The 15,882-nt window shown below is 36.4% G+C and overlaps 1 protein-coding gene across 2 annotated transcripts in view; it reads left to right on the plus strand.

Annotated features, from left to right (window-relative positions):
* Positions 1-5,076: 5,076 nt before the first annotated feature.
* Positions 5,077-15,882, plus strand: part of rps6kc1 (ribosomal protein S6 kinase polypeptide 1) — a 29,117-nt gene continuing 18,311 nt past the window's right edge. For both annotated transcript variants that reach the window (XM_016462798.1, XM_016462799.1), the window contains exons 1-9: positions 5,077-5,272; positions 5,772-5,807; positions 6,493-6,613; positions 7,227-7,342; positions 11,016-11,109; positions 11,709-11,768; positions 13,278-13,628; positions 14,882-15,003; positions 15,244-15,336. In XM_016462798.1, coding sequence (XP_016318284.1) covers positions 5,171-5,272; positions 5,772-5,807; positions 6,493-6,613; positions 7,227-7,342; positions 11,016-11,109; positions 11,709-11,768; positions 13,278-13,628; positions 14,882-15,003; positions 15,244-15,336 — 1,095 coding nt within the window. In that variant the 5' untranslated portion in view covers positions 5,077-5,170. The remainder of the gene's footprint in view (positions 5,273-5,771; positions 5,808-6,492; positions 6,614-7,226; positions 7,343-11,015; positions 11,110-11,708; positions 11,769-13,277; positions 13,629-14,881; positions 15,004-15,243; positions 15,337-15,882) is intronic.

Genomic DNA, 15,882 nt, shown 5'->3' on the forward strand with positions numbered 1-15,882 from the left:
TGTGTTCTACTGAAGAAACAAAGTCACCTACATCTTGGATGCCCTGGGGGTAAGCAGATAAGCATCACATTTTCATTTTTGGGTGAACTATCCCTTTAAATCCCTTTTCGCCAGACCTATCAGGACTGGAGCTTTCGATGTCGACTTCAGCTCCTCCATCTACAGCCCAAGTCCCTCCCAGCCCAGCAATATAGGGTTATTATTAACATAGCAATAATAATAATCTATATTCTGTTAATTAAATTATGAGTTCTTTTTAGAAATGTTATTAACAGATTATCGCCTCCTACTGGATTCAAAATCTCTTTTAATGTTAATTGCTGCTCACCGTTCTTCTGAAGGTCATCGATTAGTTTACATCTTTCCTCCACATATCTATTACACTGAATAAGTACATGTTCTACTGTTTCTCTGACTCCGCACCAGTCACACATTCCTGTTGGATGTTTTCCTATTATTTGCAATGTTGAATTAAGTCCTGTATGTCCCAACCTTAGTCTTGAAAGAACACAATCATCATTTCTTCACCATCTTGAATTCCTTCCTCTGCCTACCATTGGTTGTATTGAATATAGATGCCTGCCCTTTTGCTCATTATCCCAATAAATTTGCCAGTTTTTATTTATCCCCCTTTTAATTATTGACTTAAGTTCAGATTTACTGTACTGAATTTGCATATCTATTTCCTTTGCCATTACTTGTTTTGCTAATTGGCTTCCTCATTCCCTGCCACTCCTGTATGTGCCGGAACCCACAAGAACTGAACTTGCCCCTGAACTGAATCTTATTTGTCTGCTGCAACATATATAATAACTGAAGGAACTCCAAGACAATATCTTGTCTAGTTTCAGACTGTTGAGCATCCAAGCATAATAAGGCTGAACTTGAATCCGAGCATATTAGTGTTTTGTTTATCCCCATTTCATATATTTTATTCATTGCTATCCAAATTGCTAGCAACTGTCCTGTAAACACTGATACATGATTTGATATTCTTTTCAACCTTGGGATGACGTATACACTACTCCCACCTGACCATTCTGTGGATCCTTACGCACACTAAATCCACACTATCTCGAATACCGCTCCAGAGCACTATTCGAGGCTTAGTGTATCCCATCATGCATCATGTTCTAGAAATAATCCTGAGACTTTTTGCCGAGATCTCACGAGAGGTCACGGAAACCTTTCCAATGTAAGTTAAATATTAATATAATAATTAGATATTACATATAATTTGGTAGTAAAACTAAATGCTACACGTTTTATTGGTGCAAAGGTGAGTATATTTATTTTGTGCATCATTTGCAACTGCTTTTTATCACTTAGCCTAATTAGAAGCACCAGAAATTAAATTGTGTCATCTCTGTTATAGGGACTAACGTTACTGAACAGACATTTAGAAGATTATTTTACATTTAAATTTAAACTCTGTAAACACTTGCGTTTTTACAACACTATAAGTGTGTCCCATCAGGTAATGAAAAGTTGTACACACACTTGTGGTCTTCATGCTCACTTGAACACTTGGGCCAGATACAGGAAATACATCAAATAAGTAGTCAAGTGATCGAGTGCAAAGACCGCAAGTGTGAGTATTTGGACAAGGCAACAGTCTAGTATTGCTATAATCATCATTTTCTTCTTCTTTTAATTTTATTGGCGATTGGCAAACCAACTTAAAGGTGCATTTACCGCCACCTACTGGACTGGAGTGTGGGCAGTAGCTTGATAGAAAGGAAGGAGACGAGGGGGAAAAAGTACCTATATATTTGAAAGTGACGTGAGGCCAAGTATGGTTACCCATACTAGGAATTAGTGCTCTGCATTTAACCCATCCTTAGTGAACACACACACACACACACACCGTGAACACACACCCGGAGCAGTGGGCAGCCATTTATGCGGCGCCCGGGGAGCAGTTGGGGGTTCAGTGCCTTGCTCAAGGGCACCTCAGTCGTGGTATTGAAGGTGGGAGAGAGCACTGTACATTCACTCCCCCCACCTACAATCCCTGCCGGACCTGAGACTCGAACTCGCAAACTTTGGGTTACGAGTCCGACTCTCTAACCATTAGGCCACGACTTCCCCTTTCCTAGACATTGTTTTTCCTAGCAGATTTCCCACTATCATGTTTTGTTTTCCAACTTGTGTTTCTAAATTGCTCTAATCATTTATTGTTGAATGAATGGTTTTTAATGCCAGTCTGTCGGCTTTATGCTTCTTCTTCTTTCTTCTTTTGGACGTAATGGCGGCTGGCAAACCAACTTGAAGGTGCATTACCTACTGGGCTGGAGTGTGGGCAGAAAAATGTGCATAGCGTAAAATGTGCATACCGCTACCTACTATTTTGGAGTGTGTTAATTCGTGTATTCTTTTATTGACATTTATGTCAGATTGAGACATAAATTTGCCCATATGCACATGTCTATTATTTTGTGCCTTTGAACCATTTGTAAGTATTGAAAAATATCTAGGCTAGGCTATAGGCCTAATAGTATCAATTTATATAATTTAAATGATTATTTACATAATTAATACTTAATTAATATTAAAATTATTTTTGAACCAACTGACAGATAATATATTCTATATAATTATAGTTCACCTGCTTTCCAAGATAGGTTTGTTGTTGTTGTTATTTGGAGATGTATCATTTACATCACTTGCTCACCTATGGATTCTCTGTATTCTCTGCAGTGAATGGGTGCTGTTAGAATGAGAGTCCAGACAGCTGATAAAAACATCACAATAATCCACAAGTAATCCTTTTTCATTGGAAAAAGCATTATTATTGATTATGATATTCTGACCAGAAGTGACGGAAGTTAAATTACCTTAATTGATGGATTTGTTTCTTACAAACATGCTAGCTTTTCTCCTAACAAGACATTAAACATCAGACTGGAGTTGTGTGGATTATTGCGATGTTTTTTATTTACTGTTTGAACTCTTATTCTGATGGCACCCCTTCACTGTTTTAATGAGCAAGAGATGTAATTCTAAATTTATTAAATTTGTTGAAGATAAAAATTGCATAAAAAAATTTGCAATTGTGATTTGATGTATTCTTTTGCAGCTAATTTAATCAAAGGCTGTGTGATTGTACGTCATTCGTAGATGTTGGGTTTATGCTGATCTCTTTCGGTTCTTTGGTTCATTCAAGTCATGTCAGAAAGAAGATACATCACCATTGCTTCGACCAAATGACTGCATAATTGCAACTTCTAAACTCATAAATACAAACCTCCCAGGAGAACTTGTTGCTCTTTCCTTCAGTGATTATTTATTTAAAATCATCATACCAATACTTTTGCATTGCAATAAACAATGATTAAACAAAGTTTAATAAGCATTAATAACATCTTTTATGTGCTTTTCACTAAAGTAGTTGTTATTTTCTAAACAAGCTTGGTGTTTGTTGGTATTATTGTTGTAAGAAAAAGTCAATGTTTGCAAATGTCATTGTTTAAAAATAATCTTAATATAACACAGCTCTTACAACCTTATCTTGTTTTCGTTCCTCTCAAAAAATAAATAAATATCCTGACTAAAGTTAATCGCTTTTACTTGTGTAGCACATCGTTGCAAAATCGAGATCCATGTTGTCAACCACATCTCAGCTGCTTGATAGTTTATATTGTTGCAAAATGTATTATTGCTCTAATCTGCTGAATGTGACTATACAGAATTAAGATGTTAACAACATGATTTTAAGCTGCTTTGATTTAGACTATCTAAATAATAGGCCTAATAATAATAAACTATATTTTTATAGCACCTTTAGAAGTTGCTTCTCAAAACACTTTAGAAAAGTAAAAATAAATTGAAATACAAAACACCAAGATGAAAACATGCATCAAAGCAATTTAAGAAGAATATAATATAAAATTAAACAATTGCAAAAAAAAAAACACATAAAACCACTTAAAGATTCTGCATGTCTAAGTCCCGGTCACCCATAGAATGTAGATGGAAAAAAAAAAAAAAAAAACAGATTTAGACCTTGGAGTATATGGGCGGTTAAAAGTTCTGACAGATATTTAGGAGCCAAACCATTAAGGTTTCATGTAATGTTAGATTTTAAAATTCTCATGCATGCTTGCCTCCAATTTTATTATTATTTTAATTTTTTTTTGCATCAACTTTACAACCAAACAAGGTACATAATCACATTCCAGAATATAACCAATCTTATTCAGCCTTGGTTGAGCATAACCAAAAACAGAAAGAAAAATAAATAAATAAATAAAAATAAAGCGTCAAATGGACGAAGCTAAACCAGAAAGAACAAAAAAGGAAATAAATACATAAGATGCTTCAAAAATAAAATACAACAAAATCGGCTTTTAAATTAAATGATACAAATCTAAGAGAGAAGTCGGACTTAAGAACACAACAAATTTTGGATAAAGTTGAGTTTAGATTTAAACCATCTGCACTTGTGAATAAAAAACGTCCCAAAACATAACAGGAAATGAATAATAAATTCAAAATCTTTGTTTTCAAGAAAAATACCAAACCTGACCACCTTCACATTGAGTGGTGGGAATTCAACATCCCTGGAACATAACCAGTTTTGCATCTCTCTCCAAAAGGTTGTACCATAACACACAAAAAGATTATCTAAACATGATCTAAAGTTTCAATACTCGTTTCACAAAAAACACAATTATATTTCAATCTTAAAAATGTGTTAGGGTAAATCTCACTTAGAATCTTGAATCTCACCTCTTTAGATTTTGGAGGGAGGGAAAAAGACAAATCGTTTTTTCAAATTGTTTTAACCGTATAAAAATCTTTAAACACTATTCCCGTCTAATTGGGTTTGGATAATAAGGACTCATGTGATTAAGGAGTCATGTGATCACTTTCAATGGAGGGACAGAAACCTCCACAGGGTTAATTAAGAATATCTCAATTTGTATTCGTATTTGGAAGATTAACCAAGGTTTGTTAAATGGGCTTGAAACGACATGAGGGTTAGCAAATTATTACATTTTCATTTTTAGATTAACTATCCCTTTAAATGTTAAGATAGCTTGCGGTGTACGTGACGCTCCCCGGAAGGTTACCATGTAGCGTCATCACGGCCTGGTTATTATTCATGAGCTGATCTAAGCATTGTTGTCTATTGTAAGTGTCCTGCTATGGCGATGCGTGTCTCAGGATGATCTCCTCGCGGAACAAAGACGAGATTGTGCGATTCTACACGGTCACCGACCCCACGACACACAAGAAAGGCTACACGGTGTATAAAGTCACGGCCAGGGTGAGAATAAGCGCATTTTACCGGGGTGTAGAGCACATGTGCTAACGCTAACTTAATGTTTATCTGGAACACTAACACAAACTAATAAAACATCGGAGTGGATGATTTGATCAATGATTTGGTCACATCTGTGATGACATGCATGTTTTGGGCTGTGTTTACTGATGTCAAGTAAATCTGAACCGGTCACAGTCAGATGTGTCACATCATATCCATAATCCGGTTATTATTTTTTTGTCTCTGAGGAAAACGCTGTTATTTATAGTCTTCGATCTTTGATTGACACCTGTCAACAGAAATATCAAATCAGTTAATGTGTTATTAATAATGGTGTTTTTAGATGGTGCTGTTTGTTTCAATTTTTGTATTCTCTTCCTTATTTTTCTCTTATACATGCACACAATAAAGAGCTGACTAAACCAGAATTTTTGTTCATAATGGAGACAGAGGACATTTGCCTATGTAGTAGTGATGGTCATATTATTCTGTTTCTCCACAGATTATTTCACGGAAGAACCCAGAGGACATTCAGGAGGTGAGAACTCTAAACAAATTCACTCTTGAAATAATAAAAAAAATACCTTATTTACTATAATAATACATGTCACTATTCTAACTGTGAATGGTTCATCAGTGCACATTATTCCACAGGTTCCAAAGGTTAGGCTAACCGAGACTCGTCACAGCACTAGCATATTATTGCTCTTTTGTTGGTTTTGATTGCTTCTGTTAACCTCATTATTAAGTCACTTTGGATAAAGTGTCTGCTAAATGACTACATGTAAAAAATCGTCAGAATGTTTCATCAAAATGTAATAACTTGATCTGCCACTGAAACAACATATATTTCAATGTGTTGTCATTTAGGCTGCACTTAGCATTGGTTGATATAGCTGTTGAAGCATTATTTTATGCTACTTTTGTAGGCGATGCAGCCTCTGAAATCTTGCCAGTGGTTATAGTAATTGAATGCATGTTAATGTAATGAAGATTACAGCAGTAATTAAATTAATGAAAAATTATGTTTTTTAATCTTGCTGAATCTTGTTTGACTCAAATTTGGCACATTGCAGAAGTAAAATGAAATGCAAATGCCATTTCATTTAGACTTATGTTAAATAACAATGTTTGGAAAACATAGCAAAATTTTGTGTCATGTTCAGTGAGTTGTTACCAGGCACTCATTACGGGTCTTTATTTGTCTGACTTCCTTTCACTAGATCACAGTGTGGAAAAGGTATAGTGATTTCAAAAAGCTTCATCAAAACCTTTGGCAGATACACAGAAACCTCTATGGGCAGTCAGAGCTCTTCCCTCCCTTCGCAAAAGCTAAAGTCTTTGGTAAGTGTGTGTGTGTGTGTGTGTGTGTGTGTGTGTGTGTGTGTGTGTGTGTGTGTTTGAGCATGAGTTCTCGATGTTGTGTGTGTGTGTGTGTGTGTGTGTGTGTGTGTAAGTGAGACAGAGTGTGCTGTGTTGTAAGGGAAGGTTTTTTTTTTTAAGTTGTGTATTTATTTACTTATTTAAGTAACATTCTGGGGTGCATTTCCCAAAACTATCGTTAGCTAACTATAGTCATTAGTTCCACTGAACTCTATTGGTAATGACGGAACTTGCGACCATAGTTGCTTTTGGGAAACTGCAGTGAACTGAATATTGTTGTTGCATATTTTGCCCATTTAAATATCACCAAGGTAACATAGATAAGGTTTTCTCTGATATATCTGACATATAATATGTTTCTAAAAAAAGATTATTTATTTATTTATTTATTCAGTGAAATATTGCAGGTCTAAAATTACAATATCTGCTATGCCAAGATATTTCCGCCATGGGAAATTTTAAATAAAAATAGGTAAATAAAAATGTAAAAGATTGAAATCAAAGAAATATCCTGAAAGTGTTGTTTGTTCAGATTATGTTATTTCTGGCTTACCTTGTGTATTTGTGTTTGAAGGTCGTTTTGATGAGTCTGTGATTGAAAAGAGAAGGCAGTGCTCAGAGGATTTGTTGCAGTTCAGTGCTAATATTCCTGCTCTGTATGGCAACCAGTACATGCAGGATTTCTTTAAGGTATGTATATGAACTGGGATAGCTATCAGAGCTGTCAGGTTGTTTTCAATGATATTTGCATTTATTCATATATCAATCAGTGATATGCATTTTAAATATGGGCCTTCCAATGAATTCCAATAAGAAACGTTGTTTTATAAGTAATGGGACACCCTCTGTACATCACACATTACATTTACGTTTAGTCATTTGGTAGATGCTTTTATCCAAAGCGACTTACAAATGAGGACAATAGAAGCAGTCAAAACCAACAAAACAGCAATAATATGAAAGTGCTGTGACTAGTCTCATTTAGCCTAATGCAGTACAAGTAGCAAGGTTTTTGTATAATAAATAAAAAAGTAGATAGAATAGAAAAAGAAAAGGGAATGCTAGTGTTACAGGGTTTTTTTTTTTTTTTTAAATAAAAATAAAACAAGTCAAAAGAATAGAGAATTCTTGTGTTCGAAGCAGAGCTCTGAACCGGTTCAAGGAACGAAAACGAAAACCGGAAACAAATGAAATTGACAGGAACAGAAACAAAATCAAATGTTATAGTTCCGAACCGAATCGAAAATTTGAAATGGCCATTAACCGGTTAATAACGTTATTTTATCCGTTTGAAAATTGTCTGTCAACCAATCAGGAATTCAGATATGCAAATGTGACGCTAATGCATCCAACGTGCGAAATGTCCGCGCTCAGCTGTAAACTCATCATAGGTAAGCAATGACAATGCATTAGAGTTTATCCGAGGATAGTGTAAGATGGATTCAACAGATCACATGCACCTGCAGCACTTGTGAATGGAGAAAATGGAATAAAACTATAGGCTTACATAAAAAGGATTAGCCTATATTGGCCTACATGAAATGTATTTCACTTAAATCATTGACAGATTAACAAAACGAAAAAAAAAAAAATGTGCTGAGTTTCGGTTTATTGTTGTGACGCGATCCAAAGTTCACAGAAAGGAAAACGAGATAGCAGAAAATAGTTTTCTTTATTTTGCAAAAGTTTACAGTTTTATTTATTTTGCAAATCTTGGCAGTTTTGAATGATGTTTTGCTTCTATCTGTATAACCAACCAGCGTCGGTATGACCATATCATGCCGGCGCCTCACGCGCACACAGACAACATATTTTGCCACATTGCAGCCTGTTCATTATCAGAATAAAATACAGTTAAAGAAACATAAAAAGTTACACTGCTCCGTTGTAAAATGTGTTGTGTTCAGCGAGCACCGCATCACTGTGCTGATATAGCCGATGTGAAGGATGATGTCGATGCAAGTGAAGTACAAAGCCTATTACGTAATAAATAACATTTTAGCATCCAGATTCGTCGCGAATATGGAAACATTTGGATTCGTACCAATTGAGGTAGGCATCAGTTTCACCTTAAATTCATTTGTTTTTGGATTGACATTTTTATAGCCTTAACTTTAGAGGATTTGTTGTGGAGAGAAGGAAACTAATAACTGTGTTTATCATAGATAGCCTGTGTGTATGTATATATGTATATATATAGTGTCTATAATGTTTGTAAACATTAGCACATTATTTCTGAATGTAGCCTAATAATAAAATGCGACGTGAGCCTACGCAACTTTTTTCGTCTCGTATAAAATCTCAACACAATCCTGTTTCTGAGTTCTGCAGTTAGGGCTTAGTTTTTCTGACCTCATGGCATGGTCAGTTTTTTTCTTTGTAATAAATTTGCCCGCGGTACACTCTGGTTTAGAGGGACTATGCAGCACGCGTTAAGAGCTGATCACAATAATTACATTCATTAAAAAGCTGAAATTTAAAAGCTTTAAAATGATACCAATTTTGTGTTATTCCATTCAGTGGTTGCTTAGTAATTTGATTGAAATTTTTCGTGCGGGAGGTTTTAGACTCACACTTTGCTTGTGAACGTCAAGAAATAATTTCTGATAACTTTTGGAAAACCATTCAACTATTTAAGGTTTTGCCACTGACTTTTACTGGGTGCTTAATTTATATGCCAGTGGACTACTGTACTGACTTAAGTCATTAATTATATTATTAAAAATAAGGGCAGTTAATCAACAGAAGATTATAATCGAATAAATTGCTTGATATGGAGTTAGGGCTGCACGATTAATCGAAATTAAATCGCAAAGGCGATAAATCGCGATTAGACAGAAGCTGCAGTGGTCATGCTTATCTTTCAGTGAAGCACGGTTCTGTGATCAGCAGTAAATCTCCATCCGAAGGCCAGAGGGCGCTCTTGCACTGAAACTCCAAATACGCCCCGCAGAAGAATGAATAAACAGAAGATTTAACTGCTTTCATTAATTCAACGTGACATATACACACACGACAATATATGGTTTATCGGAGTTCGTCGTCTTATAATTTTTATTATAATAAAGTATATAATAATGCAATGCTAATCGACATAGCCTTTATCACTGCTTAGAATACAATGAAATATTGTGTGCCTTAATTATTCTGTGTAGGAAAGCCACATCATCTCACTGAAGGATTTATTTCAAACACTCGACTGACGTTATGAAGTGACTTTATAGTAAAAACATGTTATTAAATGTGGTATTTTCACGTGCTTTCAGATGAAGCAGCATTTACTACACAGAGCCGTAGTTCACTGACAAGCTACGCAAACAGCTGTCACGATCGCAGAACTATTTCTTCGATTTCATTACCGCGCGATTAAATCGTCTGCGATTATGAATGCGATTTTGCGTAGCTTGTCAGTGAACTATGGCTCTGTGTAGTAAATGCTGCTCCATCTGAAAGCACATGCTGGAGATTTATGACTAATCACAGAACCGGCTTTACTGACAAGATACACGTGACAATCATAATCGTGCAGCCCTATATGCAGTGTAAACATGCTAAAGAGGAAATGATGAGAGGACTGACGGGCTGAAAGAGAGTTTGAACGAGAGATGCTGTTTGCAGCTTTTCACTTAAAAGTATTATTTTGCAATTTTACGTCAGTTGTGTCTTTACATTACTCTGACGAAGCTTCAAGTGATTGAGGTAAATATAAGAGGACTGTTTCAAAGCCTGCTGTGAGTGATACACTGCTGCCAGTTGGTGGAGCTGTGACTTTGACTAACAATAGCCACATCTGTGCGATCAACCCACTTCACCTAACATATGGCTCAAGTTAGATCTAAATCATTCACTGCGTGTGGAAGATATGAGACACTTCCTGTCTCTGCCGTTTTTGCTGACTAGGGGTGTCCACTAGCACGTAATGAGCAGAGCGGGTGATTTCAGTTTTCAGTGGAACTGATAACAGGAAGTGCTGAGAGCAGTCGAGCATCCAAAAGTTGAGAAACAGGGTCTAGTGAGATCTAATGCTGTCTAATGAGGGTATTTGTTAGTCTAGCAACAACCTAGCAATGACCTGGCAACCAGGCAGAACACCCTAGCAATTAACAACTATAATTAATGTTTGTTTTATTAGACATTTTCTCATTTCCATTTGTATTTATTAAAAAAAACATTCTAAAATGTTGCGAAAATATGGTATAAAGAATACCAGTAGATTTGTCCAAACTTTAACTGGTAGTGTATTTTTTTCCAGGAAGACCCACAGACAGAATAAACAGTTTCCTTTCATGAATTTCTTGTTTATCACTTCCTCCCCATCTCACAGGAATTAAACATGGTAACCTTGTGTGTGTGTGTTTTTTAGGGTGGTGAGGTGCAAGACAGCTCTGAGCTCATCGGCCCAGCCGAGCCCTTCTCTGATTTCTTAGCTGACAGCCTCTTAGATAGCAGCTCTGAAGGTAAGTTCATCCGTAAAGTGTCAAACTCGCTTTGTTAAATTAAAGAATGTAAAAAAAATGTCCCACATCCAATATAGTTAATTTTTGTATTCCCAAAAATACTTCTTAAAGGGGTCATATGATGCTGCTAAAAAGAACATTATTTTGTGTATTTGGTGTAATCACTCTACACTGCCCAAAACTCACGTTTAAATCGTCAGTGGCAAATTCTTTAAATATAAAAACCATACTTACAGAGCCTTACAGGCTGTGAGTCAGAAGCGCCAGACTGTCCTTGCAAAGTTGGAATTGCCCCACTTTATAGAAACAGACGGGCTTAACTCGGGAACAGGGTAGTGCTTACGTGGTGCTGGCACTGGAGGGCGCTCTGGAGAAGCAGGCACAGCAAAGCACCTTCGAGGAGCTGGGACTGGTGTGAGCTCTGGGCTTGCCACATTAACGTCCTTTCAGCTTGCCACATTAACGTCCTTTCGGCTTGCCACATTAACGTCCTTTCGGTTCCATACCGTCTCAGAAAACTGTTTTAATTTTTTGATTGAATTGATATTTGAGTTTGATTGAATCTGATTTTGTATTTTTTCTATGTTGCCTTTCCGTAGCTCCTAAAGATATCAGTGTTGTGGATGATTTGACAGTGGCCAACCCATGTGAACATGAGCGTAAGTGAGAGTTTCCAAAATGTGTGAATAATCTTGTCATGATGCCAAAATGTCAGTACTAATACCAGTAACATTTTTATGGTTCTCTGTACCAGTTTCGTTACCACGGCAAAAACTGTTACAATTATTTAGCTAGTTAACTATTTTATTTAACTATGTGAAAATAAAATACATTTATAAAATTGGTTAATTATTAATGCTAATAATAATTATAAGTTAAAAAAAAAAAAAGCCTTAGTGTGTAGCCTATTAGTCTGCATTTTATACTGCACAGATTTTTAATTTACCTTTAATTTATTTTTATGTATTATTTTTGTGCCCGTTGCTATTGTTATCACTTTTAAGACCACATTTAATTTGAGATTTTGTCAATCCCAAAACTTTTTGACGAATTATCTAATTCCCTGAAAATAACTAATGACAATAACCCTCTATTCCAGACAATATCCCTGACTATTTTCAAGCGACACCTGAAAATTCATCTCTTTCGTCACCATTTGACTTCATCCTAAAAACAACCCTTTGCTTTCTCTCCTTAATCTCTCCCTGTCTAGCTTGTACTAATCTGAACAATGCCTGAAGCTTTGTACTATGAGCACTTCCTTCATTTATTTGCATCTTTATGATGAATCACTTTTTGTATTCCTCAATTGTAAGTCGCTTTGGATAAACGCATCTACAAAATGAATAAATGTAAATGTAACTTGGTCAACATCTTGGCATTGACATTGAAGATGATAAATTTCAAATTGATTTTTGTTATCTTAAATTGTTTCGCCATGGCGAGGCAATACATTTATGGGGAAAAAAGGGAAACGAAGTGCCTCGTATCTTCTCAATGCATTGAGTGATTTAGAGTAAACTTGAGGTCTTGAGGGTTTATCACATGGACATCACATGTCTTAGTGCTATCAACTGACATAGCACTGAGACATACAACAGGCTTTTAAATAGTCTCTTTATATTCAACAAAATCGCTTCAAACTTTGTAAGAATGATTTCAAGACATATAAAATTGCAAAGGGCTCTCTATCTTAAATGGTACTGCGTCGTTCTTAGAAAATCTTTTCTTTGTGTATTTTTGAGGCTCTTGGCATGCTTAAAATGTAATGAAATGCAGGGCACACATCAGAGTTGTAAGTCATTAGTCATAGACAAAAGCTAAAACATGGACATACTGTGTAGGTGGACTCTGTAGCGCCCCCTTTTGACTAAAATTGGGAGGGGGTCAGCTTTTTCCAACAGAATTTAACTCCAGCTAGTTTCAACACACTTGCCTGGAAGTTTTTAGTGATCCTGAAGACCTTAGCTGGTTCAGGTGTGTTTAACTGGGGCTGGAGCTAAACTCCGCTGGAATATGGCCCTACAGAGGCAGGATTGTCCTACAGTCCCCAGACTCGTATATATTGTTGTTGTAAAGCCATACAACTTTCAAAATTAGTCATTAGCTCTGCCCAACAAGAAGTCAGCTATTTTGAATTAATTCTAGATTTGTGTCCTTCATGACAGGTGGCAGCAGTGACAGTGAGCTGAATTCTCTGGAGGTTGATGGAGACACTCTGGCTGCAGTGGATGATGGAATGGCATCAGGCAGCATCAGGCACACAGCAACACAAAGCAACTCGTCTCCGATCCAACAGCCAGTGACGTCCCCAAGCCGGCTGGGAGTAGAGTCCAGCCATAGCAGTGGGGCTTTGAGCTTCACCTCCAGCCTCAGGAACTACTCGGAGAAAAAGGACTACCTGGAAGAGGCCAGTGAGCAGATCACTCTAGCTGTCCAGAAAGAAGTGGAGCAGGACTTTGCAGTGGCGTTTTCCTACTACCGTAGAGGTGTAGATCTTCTGCTGCAGGGTGTACAAGGTATATAATTTAATGCATAACTCTATATTTCAACAGGCAGAACTGTCCTGTCCTGTCCTGTCGCATGTGCTCGGTTTGGCTTATTCCAGGGTTTTAACAGAAAGTGGCATTATGTAATGTCATGTAAATGCGAATTTCATTTGAAGGATATACTTTGTCATTGAAGTCCTCTCTTCTGGACTCTTAGTCTTATAAGCATGAATTGCTTTTTTAGAAGGTTAATCTTAGATTAAAAATACTTCTGAGAAAGCAATTCATGGTTCAGACAAAGTCATGCATGTTTCACTTGACCACAGTTAAGAGAAAACAGTTTAACACACCTAGGTTTCTGCCAAAAATGTGACATACTGTGAGTACTAGTGACTAGAAATTTACCCATTTTGTTTACAGCCAAAACTATCTGAATTTGAGCCCTGGAGGCTTTCTTAGTACAGTAAACATGGACAGTATATACAGCTCAACAGTAACAACAGCTGAATAATTAACACTTACCCATAGGGCTGCACGATAAATCGAAATGGAATCGAGAACGCGATTCGACAGAAGGTGCGATTGTCATGCGTATCTTTCAGTGAAGCATGGTTCTGTGATCAGCAGTAAATCTCCATCCAAAGGCCAGAGGGCGCTCTCGCGCTGAAACTGAATAAATCGCTGCAGTGATTTTTTTTGCGTAACTTGTCAGTGAACTATGGCTATGTGTAGTAAATTCTGCTCCATCTGAAAGCACGTGATGATGATTTACTGCTGATTACAACCGGCTTTTTTAACAAAATGTGCATGACAATCGCATTCGATCAATCGTGCAGCCCTACTTACCCAGACAATACTTGTACATGTACATGTTTGCGGGCTTCGGGCAGCTCAGAATCAGTTCTTTCTTTTGGGGGATCGTAGCTCATGCACTTTGATCTTTGAATATTTGTAGACCTTTTACATTAAACAAACCGCTATATTACAGACAGACTACATATATGAAATATATGAAAAAGCATAATAGGGGCACTTTAGCATGAGCTTAATTAGAATTTGTAACTGTTTACTATGGATAAATTGTAATTTTATGTTATTTTTGTTATATTATATACATCATTAGTAGTAGTTCATTCTCTCCAAATTTCAACCTTGTGAGGTTGCGCACATCCAAGTTTGAAAAGCGGTTTTAATACCAAGCAAATTAACCAAACTCAACTTTTGGAGTGGACCATTAAACAGACATGCAAGTTTATTGCGAATGTATGTATTGCATATTTCAGGAGAGGTAAGTCCCAGCAGAAGGGAGGCTGTGAAGAGAAAGACAGCAGAATATCTGATGCGTGCCGAGCTCATTTCTGGACAGCTCAAAGACAGCATGGGTCAGAGCTCCACTCAAAGCAGGGTCAGTGTGTGTGATCTTTCACCTTCACAATGAAACATGAGGCCTCATTTACAAAATGCCAATTTTTACAGTTACTTTTAATTGACGATGTAAAAGTGAACAAGTGCGCGAACACATTTTATGAATGAGGCTCTTAAACTTTTCCATTAGCCTATTGTTGTTTCATGTTGCCTGTACTATGTGTTGTTTACATGTTTTTTTTTTTTTTTTCGTGTTTGTCATTGTTGGGTGTGACTTCAGGCATTGGGCTCGCAGTGCTGTGGTGGCTTGTGGGCTGAGCAGACTCATTCTGATGAGCTGAAGCATTACAGAGTGCTGGGCATTATTGATAAGGTACAATATTATGTTTCAATATTAAAACTGCATTATGATCATTACTGCATACAACACAACAAATTTGGAAAATTATTAAAGGAATAGTTCATTCAAATTAAAGCCAAGTCTTGATTTATTGCTCAAGTTATTCCAAACCTGTATGCCTGTATGTTTTTATTTTTATTTTATTTATTTATTTATTTTTGTATGGGAGGCAAAATAAATATATTGGACTAATATGAGTTAATGGTAACGATGTATATCACATTTAGTAGGGTGAAGTTGAATCAGAAATAAACAAGCTTTAATACAATTACCTGGAGAGAGAGTTTATGTAAAACAACATTGAGAATGTGTGAGGAGGAAGATTGCTAGGTCTAGTGTGAGGAACTCTTGAGATGGGGGAGTCAATGGGAAGAGAATAGTAGCAGATTCAGCTGATTTTTGAAAGCTAACAGAGACAGAATTAGTTCTATGAGAATCCTGTTCTTCCAATATGTATATGCAATACCAATGCACACACATATATATATATATATATATATATATATATATATATATATT

The sequence above is a fragment of the Sinocyclocheilus anshuiensis genome, unplaced genomic scaffold (assembly GCF_001515605.1).
Source record: "Sinocyclocheilus anshuiensis isolate Anshui unplaced genomic scaffold, SAMN03320099.WGS_v1.1 scaffold937, whole genome shotgun sequence".
NCBI lineage: Eukaryota > Metazoa > Chordata > Actinopteri > Cypriniformes > Cyprinidae > Sinocyclocheilus > Sinocyclocheilus anshuiensis.